The following is a 15962-nucleotide window of genomic DNA, read 5'->3' on the forward strand; positions in this document are numbered from 1 at the left end:
GAAACAAATCTTTCCTATTGATGAGTCAACAGGGTCAATAGAAGGTAGGCTCTGAGGGTCAGGTCTTGACACGTTCCTGAATAACATAGCAACACCTGAGGGAATGGCATCTAAAACAATTGCAAAATCTTTAGGTTTTACAGGGACCTTGTAAAGTGATAAGAATTCTTTATAACTGAGTAAAAGACCCTCTGCATTTACCAGTTGGCTCACCAATAGGATGTTGAGATCTGATATTCTACACAGCGCAGCGCAATGCGAGACGTAAGACCAACGTAATATCTTCAACCAATCACATTTGTCAAATCCTTTCAGTCTAAATTCCAGCTAAACTTGGAGAACATTTAACTACTTACAAAAAGCATGCTTCTTTTGAAGAGTTACAAAGGTGAGTAAATAGCCGTATTAGACCAAATATATACGTGATTAGACTGAAAAGATATGTGATTTCGTCAAACGTGTGAGGCTCTCCATGCTCATTAAACATATGTCTGCTACTTCACTCAATTTGTTTTTTAAAAGTCTCCCTGAGACCAACAAGAAATGTTTCCTTGGCCAAATATTCTGAGATTTTCATAAAACAGACACACATTTGGTATCTCAAATTTTGCGCGAGGAAAATGAGTATAGGCTCACTTCAATTAACTCTTTCTGTGCAGCGGGAGTTTCTTTTGGGGTGGGGGGGATTCTGCCCAAAAAATGTATTCACTGTCCCGGAAAATCATCCATTTGTCCCGCATTTGGGTATTTTAAATGTGGTCACCCTATTGTGCACTCATTCAGTACTTCCCATAAATCGAAATGCATTGAATTGTGGAGGCCTGGGAGAGTGGGAGTTTCCACCATGTTTTTTACACCACAAATGTCCTTTGAAATCAGTGAAGGGAAGTGAACAAGCGCACACTGCGAGTAAGGAGAGATCATTGGGACTTACACAGTGTCTGCTGATCATTACACATGACATGACAGGTACACACACCGACTTTTCCCAGAGTAGATAAGAAAAACATGCACCATGTAGTAACAGGTCAGATTACACTTTCAAGTGTAAAACTGAGCAACGACTGAACCCCAACACGCCCTTTTTGCAGCCCCTCGGGCTCAGACACTTCAGCTCCCACCATCCATCCACAGTGCCCAGCTGCCATCTTACATTTGTCAGCAGGCATAAGAGCCCTGAGCACAAGCACACACACCACGTACGTAGTTACTACCAGCTTGGAATTAAGCTCATCCGGGAGGAAGGGACTCGTGATCCTAGATTGTTTGCATTTGGCTGTGGGGTGAAATGGAAGAGTAGCTGACAACTCTCAGGCTACAGCAGCTGCTGCCTCTATAGTCACCACGTCTCCCTCACACCCACGCAAACACACACACATTTCCCTTCACCGAAGCTCTGTACAGTCATCACAGCTAAGCTTCGACGATTCAGCAGGACTCCCACATGACATACTTTGAAGAAACTGATTAGTGATTACACTGTCACTCATTAACAACACTAATTTTGCCCTTGCTTCTTGCTGGACATTTTCTTGTTTTTGTAACTGTTTATCAGGCTGCAAATTGTTCCCACAGACAGAACTAGAATAATTTCACCTGTAAATATGGTACCTTGGGCTGGGAGATGGGGATATCACATGTTTATATTATATCTATATAAATATAATATATTATATCCTTCCTGCTTACTAGCAAAAACTAAAGCAGGAAGCACCAGTGTCTCGATCAATGAAAAAGTGGTCAGATGAAGAAGATGCTAAGCTACAGGACTGTTTTGCTAGCACCGACTGGAATATGTTCCGGGATTCTTCCGATGGCTTTGAGGAGTACACCACATCAGTCACCGGCTTCATCAATAAGTGCATCAATGACGTCGTCCCCACCGTGACTGTACGTACATACCACAAACAGAAGCCATGGATTACAGGCGACATCCGCACTGAGCTAAAGGGTAGAGCTGCCGCTTTCAAGGAGCGGGACTCTAACCCGGAAGCTTATAAGAAATCCTGCTGTGCCCTCTGACGAACCATCAAACAGGCAAAGCGTCAATACAGGACTAAGATCGAATCATACTACACCGGCTCCGATGGACGTTGGATGTGGCAGGACTTGCAAACTATTACTACAAAAGGAAGCACAGCCAAGAGCTGTCCAGTGACACGAGCCTACCAGATGAGCTAAATAACTTCTATGCTCGCTTCGAGGCAAGTAACACTGAAACATGCATGATAGCATCAGCTGTTTCGGGCGACTGTGCGATCACGCTCTCCGCAGCCGATGGGAGTAAGACCTTTAAACAGGTCAACATTCACAAGGCAGCAGGGCCATACGGATTACCAGTACGTGTATTGCGAGCATGCGCTGACCAACTGGCAAGTGTCTTCACTGACATTTTCAACCTCTACCTGTCCGAGTCTGCAATAACAACATCTTTCAAGCAGACCACCATAGTCCCTGTGCCCAAGAACACTAAGATAACCTGTCTAAATGACTACCGACCCGTAGCACTCACGTCTGTAGCGATGAAATGCTTTGAAAGGCTGGTCGTGGCACACATCAACCCCATTATCCCAGAAACCCTAGACCCACTCCAATTTGCATACCGCCCCAACAGATCCACAGATGATGCAATCTCTATTGCACTCCACACTGCCCTTTCACACCTGGACAAAAGGAACACCTATGTGAGAATGCTATTCATTGACTACAGCTCAGCGTTCAACACCATAGTGCCCTCAAAGCTCATGACTAAGCTAAGGACCCTGGGACTGAACACTTCCCTCTGCAACTGGATGCTGAACTTCCTGATGGGCCGCCCCCAGGTGGTAAGGGTAGGTAACAACACATTCACCACGCTGATCCTCTACACGGGGGCCCCCCAGGAGTGTGTTCTCAGTCCCCTCCTGTTCACTCATGACTGCAGGGCCAGGCAGGACTCCAACACCATCATTAAGTTTGCCAATGACACAACAGTGGTAGGCCTGATCACAGACAACGATATGACAGCCTATAGGGAGCTCAGAGACATGACCGTGTGGTGCAAGAACAACAACCTCTCCCTCAAAGTGATCAAGACAAAGGAAATGATTGTGGACTACAGGAAAAGGAGGACCAAGCACGCCCCCATTCTCATCGACGGGGCTGCAGTGGAAGAGGATGAGAGCTTCAAGTTCCTTGGCATCCACATCACCAACAAAACTAACATGGTCCAAGCACACCAAGACAGTCATGAAGAGGGCACGACAAACCCTATTCCCCCTTCAGGAGAGTGAAAAGATTTGGCATGGGTCCTCAGATCCTCAAAAGGTTTTACAGCTGCACCATCGAGAGCATCCTGATAGGTTGCATCACTGCCTGGTGTGGCAACAGCTGGGCCTCCGACCGCAAGGCACTACAGAGAGTAGTGCGTACAGCCCAGTACATCACCGTGGGGCAATCTTTCTGCCATCCAGGACCTCTATACCAAGCGGTGTCAGAGGAAGGCCCTAAAAATTGTCAGACTCCAGCCACCCTAGTCATAAGATTGTTCTCTCTGCTACCACACGGCAAGCTGTACCGGAGCGCCAAGTCTAGGTCTAAGAGGCTTCTAAACAGCTTCTACCCCCAAGCCATAAGACTCCTGAACATCTAATCAAATGGCTACCCAGGCTATTTGCATTGCCGCCTTCTATGCTGCTGGTACTCTCTGTTATTATCTATGCATAGTCATTTTAATAACTCTACATACATGTACATATTACCTCAATTACCTCGACACTGGTGCCCCCGCACATTGACTCTGTACCGGTACCCACTGTATATAGCCCTGCTTTTGTTATTTTCCTGCTGTTCTTTAATTATTTGTTAGTCTTATCTCTTACTTTTTTTTTTAGGTATTTTCTTAAAATGTCATTGTTGGTTAAGGGCTTGTAAGTAAGCATTTCACCTGTTGTATTTGGCGTATGTGACAAATAACATTTGATTTGATCTCCCGTATAACACCCCTAAGTTGTCACAATACAACTGATTGGCTCAAACGCATTAAGAAGGAAAGAAATTCCACTAATGTACTTTTAACAAGGCACACTTGTTAATTGAAATGCATTCCAGGTGACTACCTCATGAAGCTGGTTGAGATAATGCCAAGTGTGTGCAAAGCTGTCATCAAGGCAAAGGGTGGCTACTTTGAAGAATTTCAAATATAAAATATATTTGTTTAACACTTTTTGGGTTACTACATGATTCCATATGTGTTATTTCACAGTTTTGATGTCTCCACTATTATTCTACAATGTGGAAAATATTAAAAATAAAGAAAAACCCTTGAATGATTACGTGTGTCCAAATTTTTGACTGGTACTGTATATGTGTGTGTGTATATATATATATATATATATATATATATAAAATCATTTGAAAATGTTAATGGTCAGGATTGGACAATTACAAGTCCTGGTTATTATTTGAAACATACGTGATGCAATGAGTTAATTTGCACGTGCACCATTGCTAAAGTACTTGTGTTGCGAATTCATGCAAATATTTTGCATTAACATAGGCTATTTATTCAACCATAACTTTGTATAAAAATATCAACTTTAGAAATAACTTTCATTAACTTGCCTATGTTTTTTCACCGTGTTGTTGTAACTATCTTCTTAGATGGTAGTTTCGCTTCACTCCCACCAATCACAAAGCGCAACCCTGCTCATCGTCACTTTACTCCGTGTGTGTTTTACATGTTTACTCTTCTCTTTGGAGTCATTTAAAAAAAAACTCAAGTAGAACAACAAAACAGCAAAGTCTTTAAGACAAATTGGGCTTTTCTTCACCGATTTTCTTAGTGCAAATTGATGCTCGTTTTCTAGCTAGATTAATTTCCCCTTTGTTCCATTAACTCTTTAGTATTCGATAGAATGGGAAATGCTGGTCTCGCGAAGAACAACGAGGCCAGTCTCTCCGATGACGTAAATCAAGGGTACCCATTGACGTAGGTGGAATCCCTGCATGTGATGTAGATCAAATCTGTCGATCTCCGGGACATCCAAGCGAAGAAAAAAATAAGCAGGTTTCTAAGAATAGTTTGCGGAAGAATGTTGTGTCTGATGTCTGTAGTCAGATAGGGCCACATCCTCGCTTTCAAGTTTTATGTCCCTTTCTTTTGCCTATACGTTCTCATCGTGTCTCATACTGTAGGCTTAAACATAACCAGCTAAATAAAAATATGTAAATAAATAGATATCCTGAATGTTTAGCTTTTTAGTCATGCTTTTTTAGTGTTATGTTTGTTTGAGTGTCTATTCCTTTACTAGATGTGTGTGCATTGGGTATATGTTGTGTAATTGTTAGATATTACTGCACCGTCACAGATAGAAGCACAGGTATTTCGCTACACTCGCAATAATCTGCTAAACACGTGTACGTGACCAATACAATTTGATTTGATTTTGCTCCAAATACTTTTTTTCCTATTAAATAGTTGATTTATTTTGACAATGCAACTGACTGGTGAGGAAAAACATGTTTGTAGGCCTAGACTATGGAGTTAATGTTTTAATCAAATTTGAACAACTCCATTATTTGAGTTTGAATCATAACTGTAATTTTCAAGGCTACTAGCTTGAATATTTTCTTTCCTTGAAGATACCTTGAAGACGTTCCTTAATCAATGAATAATTCGTTTTTCTAATACATTTACCTTGTTTCCCCTGACCTAAACCAAATTTACATGAAACTAAATGAACACATGCATTTATTAACAGGCATACAAATACATTATTAAATAGATTAATCAATAGCATAAAAGTAGCCAAGTGCGTCTTGACCTTGGTTACCTACAGTACTGTCTAGTAAGAACATATAACTGTCTAATAACTTTCATCAGCAGTTCAGCATCCCATAGTGAAACATGATAAGGACAGTGGTGACCGAATCCTTCCAATGGCATGGAGGAATTCTAGTATGCTCTCCAGTATATTTTCCAATATCCCTCCACACAGTTGCCAAAAGCAGGAGTGGCAAGAAGGGGGAGAAGGGTAGTTGGGGGAAAGAAGGAAGAATTTAACAATCGATCAAACAGTAAGTAAAATATCTAATATCTATTGATTTAGATGTGGTACCAGAAATGAATAAGCCTATTGACATATGTTGATAGGTTCTCTTGACAGCAGTTGAGGAAAAGGCAAAGCTCAAAATGTGCTGAGTGGATGTTTTGCCCCTCCCTCATCATAAAGTGTTTTGGGTTTATTTTGATATGGGCGCATGGTTAACAACTGGTACTCAACATCATGGCTGTATATCACTCTAATCAATCAACAAGTGGGGGAGTCACACACGAGAACCCAACATAGTGCAGTGTGTGATTTATGAGTGTACTTGTCTAGAACTCGGTGCCTTTTAGGCACTCTATCAAATAACTCACCAGTAATGTATGATAGCCACACACTATTCACACACTTTTATTTGATATTTTCATTAAAGCGGCCATGAATGTATTGTTATAAAAGTAAAATAATGTGATACCTTTTCTGCATAGTGTTCCAAATGCACAGGTACCATGCCTCGTGCTATAACTAATTTGTCTTTGAGTGTTTGATGTCTTGCACCATGAAACGTACCCAGCAGCTGCTTGGAGCAGGCACTACCAGAGACGGCCTGTGTCTGGCCAACGGCACCAAGGGTCCATATCAGTGTGGCTGTGAATGGACATGGGAGAAGAGGGGCTCAAGTTACAGGGGCATTTCCCCTGTCTCTAGACACAACTATGGGCAGAGAGAGAGAGGGGAGTGAGAGTGAGAGGAGTGAGAGAGAGAGGAGTGAGAGAAAGAGTGTGGGAGCGACAGGAAGGGAGTCAAGGGTGGGCAGATAGAGAAAATGGGGAAAGAGGGGGTGTGGGGAGCAGAAAGAGAGAGGGATGGGGAGGGTCAGGTTCTGGTAGCGAACTTCTCAATGTATCGTCGTCCCCCCTGGCCCGCTCCACTCCCTAGACTATATCAGGTTAGCATGGGGGTGTTAAGAGCTTCACATATTTCAGTAAGTCAGGCAGATGTTATAGAATTGATAGGTGTTGTGTTTATTTTGCAGCAAATTGAGAGTTCTTTTCAGCCTTCCATCACCATCACGGTTCTACCCCCTCAGGTGAAAAGCCTCATTACCTTGGTTATGACAGTTCAAATCTGGGCTCTGCAATTGGTAATGGTGTATTTGGAAAAAATAATTAAACTTAGTCAAAACCTATGAACTATTATTCCTTGATTAAAGCAAGTAATCTGTATTTCAATCTATTAAGAATTCACAAATGTCCTTCACACAATGACAAACTCATACAGTGTATCAAGAATTGAAGCTGACGAGGTGGGTAAAATCAGCGTTGATCCAACTGAATAGTATCCTTTGAACTGTTTTCCCCTTTTACTGACAGGGAATTTGTACATTTCTTGCTGTATTTTTAAACTGGATGATTCCCTCAGTTTTAGCGTTATTACATGCACTGCAAGATGCCATTTCAGGCCAATGAGAGATGGCTGTTCCAAATATCTTTGCTTGATCTTGACATATTGTGCAGTATTTGTCTCATCTTTGAAGGATGATAACTTCAAACCATGACTTTTGAAGTGAAGCCTGTAGCAAGCCATGCACAAAGAGAGAATCTCACAAATTGTCCTAGAAATATTTCTTCCCATGATTATGCGGCATGTAAATCCCAAATTCCCAACACAAATCATGCTCCGTCAGTACGATTGTAAAAATTCAGTGAGAGTTTGAGGAGTCAAGGGGCCCCAAGTGAGTGGCCCACCTTCATACAGATCACGTTACTCATCACATACTTCTCTTTTTGGTGGAGTATACCATGTACTCTATGGTACACATGTAGACACACATAGGTACCATACGCTATGTATGGAAAGCATCCCAGTTTCATGTGACCTTTAGAAGGGTGAGGGGTGTATTTCTAGATTAACGGCCCAGGTTTCTTCAGGGGTATCAGAGGGGGTATCAGACTCCAGTCCTAAGGGTTCTCGTTTCAGCATAATAACTCAATTAACACTCATTTGCTCATTAAGACTAAACAATGTTGTTACTAAACAGTGTAATGCAAAGAAGCAAATCTCCAATTGGCGAGGCTATTTTAGGTGACATGGGTAATATAACTGTTCTATTTCAGCCTATTTTGTCCTTTCATGAGCAGCACTACTTTGGAACACATCTCCTAGCTACACTGAACAAAAATAAAAATGCAACAAATTCAAAGAGTTACAGTTCGTATAAGGAAATCAGTCAATTGAAATTCATTAGACCCTAATCTATTTCACATGACTGGGAATACATTATTGCATCTGTTGGTCACAGATACAGTACCTTAAAGAAAAAAGGTAGGGGCATTGATCCGAACACAAATCTGATGTGACCACCACATTGCACAGATAAAATTCACAACCATGAAAATCTTTTAAATACATTAAAAAAAAGTATTCAGATCCCTTGACTTTTTACAGCCTTATTTGAAAATGGATTTGTTTATTTCCCTCAACAACCTACACACAATACCCCATAATAACAAAGCAGAAATATTTTTTGATTTTCTTCTCTCAAATCTATTAAAAATAAAAGACTTTCACATTTACATAAGTATTCAGACCCTTTCCTGAATACTTTGTTCAAGCACCTTTGGCAGCAATTACAGCAACACCTGTAATTGGGGAGTTTCTCCCATTCTTCTCTGCATACCCTCTCAAGCTCTGTCAGGTTGGATGGGGAGCGTCACTGCACAGCTATTTTCAGAGATGTTCGATCAGGTTCAAGTCCGGGCTCTGGCTGGGCCACTCAAGGACATTGAGACTTGTCTCGAAGCCACTCCTGCTTTGTCTTGGCTGTGTGCTTAGGGTCGTTGTCCTGTTGGAAGGTGAACCTTCGCCTCAGTCTGAGCACTCTGGAGCAGGTTTTCATCAAGGATCTCTCTCTACTTTGCTCCGTTCATCTTTCCCTGACCAAGGCCCTTCTCCCCTGATTGCGCAGTATGGCCGGGCGGCCAGCTCTAGGAAGTCTTGCTGGTTACAAATTTCTTCCATTTAAGAATGATGGAGGCCACTGTGTTCTTGGGGACCTTCAATGCTGCAACAAAAAATGTTGTAACCTTCCCTAGATCTGAGCCTCGACACAATACTATCTCTGAGCTCTACGGACAATTCCTTCGACCTCATGGCTTGAATTTTGCTCTGACATGCACTGTCAACTGTGGGACCTTTTATAGACAGGTGTGTGCCTTTCCAAATCATGTCCAATAAATTGAATTTACCACATGTGGACTCCAATCAAGTTGTAGAAACATCTGAAGGATGATCAATGGAAACAGGATGCACTTGAGCTCAATTTCGAGTCTCATAGCATAGGGTCTGAAAATCTATGTAAATAAGGTATCTGTTTTTATTTTTAATAACATTTGCAAAAAAAGCTTTGTCATTATGGGGTATTGTGTGTAGATTGATGAGGAAAATGTTTTATTTAATACATTTTAGAAAAAGGCTGTAACGTAACAAAATGTGGAAAAAGTTCACTCTATTTCTCTGAAGCGAAGGAAAAATGTTCTGGTTTGCACCATGTGCCTCCTCCTTGATCAGGCTATTGATTGTGACCTATGGAATGTTGTCCCACTCCTCCTTAATGGCTGTGCAAAGTTGCTGGATATTGGCAGGAACTGGAACACGCTATCTTACATGTCGATCCAGAGCATTCCAAACGTGCTCAATGAGTAACATGTCTGATGAGTATGCAGGCCATGGAAAAACGTGGACATTTTTAGCTTCCAGGAATTGTGTACAGATCTTTGCGACATGTGTGCATTATCATGAGTTGATGGCGGCGGATGAATGGCACGACAACGGGCCTCAGGATCTCGTCACGGTGTCGCTGTGCATTCAAATTTTCATTGATAAAATGCAATCGTGTTCATTGTCCATAGCTTATGCCTGCCCATACCATAACCCCACCGCCACCATGGGGACCTGTTCACATCTGCAATACGCTTGCCCACACAACGCCATACACTTTGTCTGTCATCTGCTCGGTACAGTTGACACCGGGATTCATCCGCCAAGAGCAAACTTCTCCAGTGTGCCAGTGCCCATTGAAGGTGAGCATTTGCCCACTGAAGTCGGTTACAACGCCAAACTGCAGTCCGTTCAAGACCCTGGTAAGGATGACTAGCACCCAGATGAATTTCACCGAGACGGTTTTTGACAGTTTGTGCAGACTTTCTTCGGTTGTGCAAACCTACAGTTCCATCAGCTGCCTGAGTGGCTGGTCTCAGACGATCCCACAGGTGAAGAAGTCGGAAGTGGAGGTCCTGGACTGGAGCGGTTACACGTAGTCTGCGGTTTGAGGGCGGTTGCCAAATTCGTATTGCCAAATTCTCTAAAACGATGTTGGAAGCGGCTTGTGTTAGAGAAATTAACATTCTGGCAACAGCTCTGGTGGCCATTCCTACAGTCAGCATGCCAATAGCACGCTCCCTCAAAACTCGAGACATCTGTGGCATTGTGTTATGTGACAAAACTGCACATTTTAGAGTGGCCTTTTTATTGTTCCCAGCACAAGGTGCGCCTGTGCAATGATCATCAGCTTCTTGATATGCCACACCTGTCAGGTGGATGGATTACCTTGGCAAAGGAGAAATGTACACTAACAGGGATGTAAACAAATGTGTACACCAAATTTGAGAGATATAAACTTTTTGTGTGTATGGAAAATGCCTGATCTTTTATTTCAGTTCATGAAACATGGGACCAACACTTTACACGTTTATATTTTTGTTCACTGTAGTTCTAGTGTTGCAGTCATTTTAGGGAAACTCCTGAAGACCAGGGTTTCGTACCAAATGGCACCCTACTTTGGCCCTGTCTCTGAGCTCCGTTGGGAGTCCCACAGCCATTAACACCAATGGCCAACAAACACAAACCTGTTAAGTATGACACAGCACCACTATGACAGCCGCCCAACTGCCATTGACACCCTTTATAAAAGTACATTTTTTAACCTTTATTTAACTAGGCAAGTCAGTTAAGAACAAATTCTTATTTTCAATGACAGCCTAGGAACTGCCTGTTCAGGGGCAGAATGACAGAATTGTACCTTGTCAGCTTTCGGTTACTAGTCCAACACTCTAACCACTAGGCTACCCTGCCGTCCCATTCTGTCACATACAGCGATATCCTGCTGGTAACTGAACTTGAGAAAGGCAGTGTCACGTGTGAACCCTCTCTGGCCTCTAGGTCACCAGGCTGCTCGTTATGGCGCACACCTGTCACCATCTTTACGCGCACCTGCACGTCATCAGACTCACCTGGACTCCATCACCTCCCTGATAACCTTCCCTATATATGTCACTCCCTTTGGTTCCTTCCTCCAGGGTGTTATTGTTTCTGCTCCAGTGTTTAGTCTGTGTGTTGTTCATGGCTCTTGTTTTGTTTTATGTTGCATTTATTTATTAAAACACTCACTTCCTGAACTTGCTTCCTGACTCTCAGCTCACATCATTACAGAATAATGCCTCACCTAAGGGAAGCATCAGGGGGTGTATTTTTTTATTATTTTTTTGTCAGGTGGAATGACGTCGGGTCCAGGAGCCTCTACGGGCTTTCATGCCTCAGCCGGGCTCCCCTGCCTCAGCCGGCTCTTCGGACTCCCCTGCCTCAACCGGCTCCTCGAGCTTCCTCTCTGGCCTCTAGGTTACCAGGCTGCTCGTTATAGCGCACACCTGTCACCATCGTTACGCGCATCTGCGCGTCATCAAAATCACCTGGACTCCATCACCTCCCTGATAACCTTCCATATATCTGTCACTCCCTTTTGGTTCCTTCCCCAGGTGTTATTGTTTCTGTTCCAGTGTTTACGTTGTTCCACGTTGTTCGTGTTTCTTGTTTTGTTTTATGTTGCATTTATTTATTAAAACACTCACTCCCTGAACTTGCTTCCTGACTCTCAGCGCACATCGTTACAGGCAGAGATAAGAAATTGCTGTCTTTCTTAAAGATCTCTTACCATGGTAGATACATGAATACACATACTGTAGGCTATACATTTATTTATTTAAAGAGAAAAGCCAGGTCTCTTTTTTTCTTGAGGACAGCATCTCAGTAGTTGTGGTTTGGAAGCAGTCTCATTAAGCAAAGAGATTAGGTTAGTGAAAATGAGGAAGTGCTGTTTGTGACAGTGTTAAAGGCCCAATGCAGCTGTTTTTATCTCAATATCAAATATCACATTTCTGGGTAACAATTAAGTACCTAACTGTGAATGTTTTCAATCAAAATGCTCAAAAAGAAACAAAAATAGCTTCTTAGGTAGAGCAATTTCTCAAGCAAGAATTTTGCTAAGACTTAGGGAGTGGTTTGAGTGGGGAGGGGAAAACAGAAAACTAGCTGTTATTGGCAGAGGTTTGGAACTCTTTCTTATTGGTCTTTTAATGAATTTACCTGATGTCACCAGGCAGGCCAACACTGCATCCCATCAAAACCACCTGAAATGTCAGTCTGTCTTTTCGAACAGCTTTTACATGAAAAGGGCATTATCATAATTTTCACAATTTCGCAGTATTATTCCAACCTCATAGTGTGGAAATATATGTAAAACACAGAAAAATCATAATTTGACTGCACTGGGCCTTTAAGTGAGGTCGGGCAACGCGAACGATACCCTCAGCTGTCTGACCTGTATCCTCTACAAGAAACTTGCTGAGTAGGCAAAACATACTTAGATTTGACAGTGAACGGCATTATATAGCGACACAGACTGTTGGCCTATCACGTTAATCAATATGGATACAAAAACATTTGTGTGAAAATGCTATAGAAAGCAGATAAACAAACAGGAGATCTATTACTGTGCATTTACATAACAATAAGGCATAAAAGTAATACAACTCATGGAGTACTATGGAATTATACATAACTAATACAAACAGATACAAAATGTAATAGCAATGTAATATAAAGCTTAACATGAGGGTACTCAAATCAACACAAGCCTGGGATAGTTTTTTGTTATGGAAATGAGTAGAGTATCAATGTTAATCAATGGCTACTAGTGTTTCAGGAAGAAATTCAGACATGAAGAATGTTTTTACGCAAATGTTGGTTCCTTTATGGCAGTGGTTCTTCAGCAGTCAGTGGACCTCTGCTCCTGGGTGAAGTTTCCCCGAGGTACAGAACTAGGATAAGCATCCACTCACCCAATCCAAACCTTAACCATTAGTGGGGAAAATGAAAAACTGATCCAAGATCAGTGTCAAAGGGCAACTTCACCCTACACCCGGACCTCTTCAGTCTCAGTGCTGCAGTCCACCTTTCCTCTACTTGAGGTGGAAGAAGCCTGATGATTTGGCAGGAGCAGCCATCAGCATGTTGGCTTGGTTCTTGTGTGTGATGTGGATCTGAACACAGGGTGGAAAATTCAGGAGGTTTTACAGTCATCACAGTCTACAACAGTGTTTCCCTTATCCCCATACCCTCTTGTGGTAGGCAAACATGTTTGTCCTTTCCCTGCCACGGACACACCTGATTGAAGTAATTCAACTATTATTGAAAGACGGGACAATCCTTATCCGGCAGGGAAACCTTTTATTTTTATAGCAATATTTGAGATTCATTTTAATTTAAGGAATTTTATAAGGGAAATACTTGTTTTTGGAATTGTTTAAATATTTGCAATATTATTAATTTCCATCTCCTCTCTACGACCGGAAATGATCTTGTCCGGAGCAAAGGATCCCAATTTCAAACTCTCAAAAAATGTGTTTAAAATTGTATAAACTGGCAATAATTAATATTAACTGAAAAAGGATCTTATGTCGTTTCTTCCAATAGCCCTCTGAAACTTTAAATAATATTGATCACAAAACTGTGACTCCTAAAAATGTTTGGTCCCTCATGTCCTCATGACATGCAGTGCAACAAGACCGCTCATGGTCTGTAAAGTTCTCTACTTTTAATACATTTAAAACAAGCAATATTGAAATCACCATGGTCACAACGATAAACTGTCAACTCCATCTCCTTGATAGGATATACATTTTGGTTCAGATGTGTTTATTTATTTGAGGGTTTATCGTCATAAAGCAACGGAGGAAAAATAAAGGGATGATGTTAGCTTTAGAAAATATTGTTTTATGTTCTTTCTCTAGAAAACCATGCCAAAATGCTAACGAAATTAGCCCTGGAGCATTATATAGTGGTATAAAACGGGAAAAAAACCTATGTTTGGAGAGTTGTACTACACATTTGAATAATCTGTTAGAATTAAACAAATCAAGGCCTTCAAACACTTGTTGAACTATGTAAAAATTAAAAGCTTTTTATAGCGTCAGACGGAGTTGACATAAATACATTTAGTTTCATTTTATGGATATGTTTTGAAGAATTAGGAGTTGTTCCTTTACATGGTGTAATAGGTGATACTTTGGTCTATCAAAAAAATATACAGTTGAAGTCGGAAGTTTACATACACCTTAGGCAAAAACATTTAAACTCAGTTTTTCACAATTCCAGACATTTAATCCCAGTAAAAATGCCCTGTTTTTGATCAGTTAGGATCACCACTTATTTTAAGAATGTGAAATGTCAGAATAATAGTAGAGAGAATTATTTATTTCAGCTTTTATTTCTTTCATCACATTCCCAGTGGATCAGAAGTTTACATACACTCAATTACTATTTGGTAGCATTGCCTTTAAATGGTTTAACTTAGGTCAAACACTTTGGGTAGCCTTCCACAAGTTTCCCACAATAAGTTGGGTGAATTTTGGCCCATTCCTCCTGACAGAGCTGGTGTAACTGAGTCAGGTTTGTAGGCCTCCTTGCTCGCACAAGCTTTTTCAGTCCTGCCCACACATGTTCTATTGGATTGAGGTCAGGGCTTTGTGATGGCCACTCCAATACCTTGACTTTGTTGTCCTTAAGCCATTTTGCCACAACTTTGGTATGCTTGGGGTCAACGTCCATTTGGAAGACCCATTTGCGACCAAGCTTTAACTTTCTGACTGATGTCTGGAGATGTTGCTTCAATATATCCACATCATTTCCCTTCCTCATGATGACATCTATTTTGTGAAGTGCACCAGTCCTTCTTGCAGCAAAGCACCCCCACAACATGATGCTGCCACCCCCATGCTTCACGGTTGGGATGGTGTTCTTCGGCTTGCAAGCGTCCCCCTTTTTCCTCCAAACATAACGATGGTCATTATGGCCAAACAGTTCTATTTTTGTTTTATCAGACCAGAGGACATTTCTCCAATTAGTACGATCTTTGTCCCCATGTGTAGTTGAAAAGCGTAATCTGGCTTTTTTATGGCGGTTTTGGAGCAGTGGCTTCTTCCTTGCTGAGCGGCCTTTCAGGTTATGTCGATATATGACTTCGTTTACTGTGGAAATAAATACTTTTGTACCTGTTTTCTCCAGCATCTTCACAAGGTCGTTTGCTGTTGTTCTAGGATTGATTTGCACTTTTCGCACCAAATATGTTAATCTCTAGGAGACAGAACGCATCTCCTTCCTGAGTGGCATGACGGCTGCGTGGTCCCATGGTGTTTATACTTGCGTACTATTGTTTGTACAGATGAACGTGGTACCTTCAGGCGTTTGGAAATTGCTCCCAAGGATGAACCAGATGTGTGGAGGTCTACAATTTTTTTTTCTGAGGTCTTGGCTGATGTCTTTTGATTTTCCCATGATGCCTTGAGGCACTGAGTTTGAAGGTAGGCCTTGAAATACATCCACAGGTACACCACCAATTGACTCAAATTATGTCAATTAGCCTATCAGAAGCTTCTAAAGCCATGACATAATTTTCTGGAATTTTCCAAGCTGTTTAAAGGCACAGTCAACTTAGTGTATGTAAACTTCTGACCCACTGGAATTGTGATACAGTGAATTATAAGTGAAATATTCTTCCTGTAAACAAATGTTGGAAAAATTACTTGTGTCATGCACAAAGTA

General features: G+C 41.6%; 1 protein-coding gene across 4 annotated transcripts in view; it reads right to left on the minus strand.

Annotated features, from left to right (window-relative positions):
• Nucleotides 1–12041: 12041 nt before the first annotated feature.
• LOC115143040 (diacylglycerol kinase alpha-like) overlaps nucleotides 12042–15962 on the minus strand; it is a 36750-nt gene continuing 32829 nt past the window's right edge. For all 4 annotated transcript variants that reach the window (XM_029683036.2, XM_029683037.2, XM_029683035.2 and 1 more), the window contains one exon: nucleotides 12042–13402. In XM_029683036.2, the coding sequence (XP_029538896.1) occupies nucleotides 13322–13402 (81 nt within the window). In that variant the 3' untranslated portion in view covers nucleotides 12042–13321. The remainder of the gene's footprint in view (nucleotides 13403–15962) is intronic.

The sequence above is a fragment of the Oncorhynchus nerka genome, linkage group LG15, assembly GCF_034236695.1.
Source record: "Oncorhynchus nerka isolate Pitt River linkage group LG15, Oner_Uvic_2.0, whole genome shotgun sequence".
Taxonomy (NCBI): Eukaryota; Metazoa; Chordata; class Actinopteri; order Salmoniformes; family Salmonidae; genus Oncorhynchus; species Oncorhynchus nerka.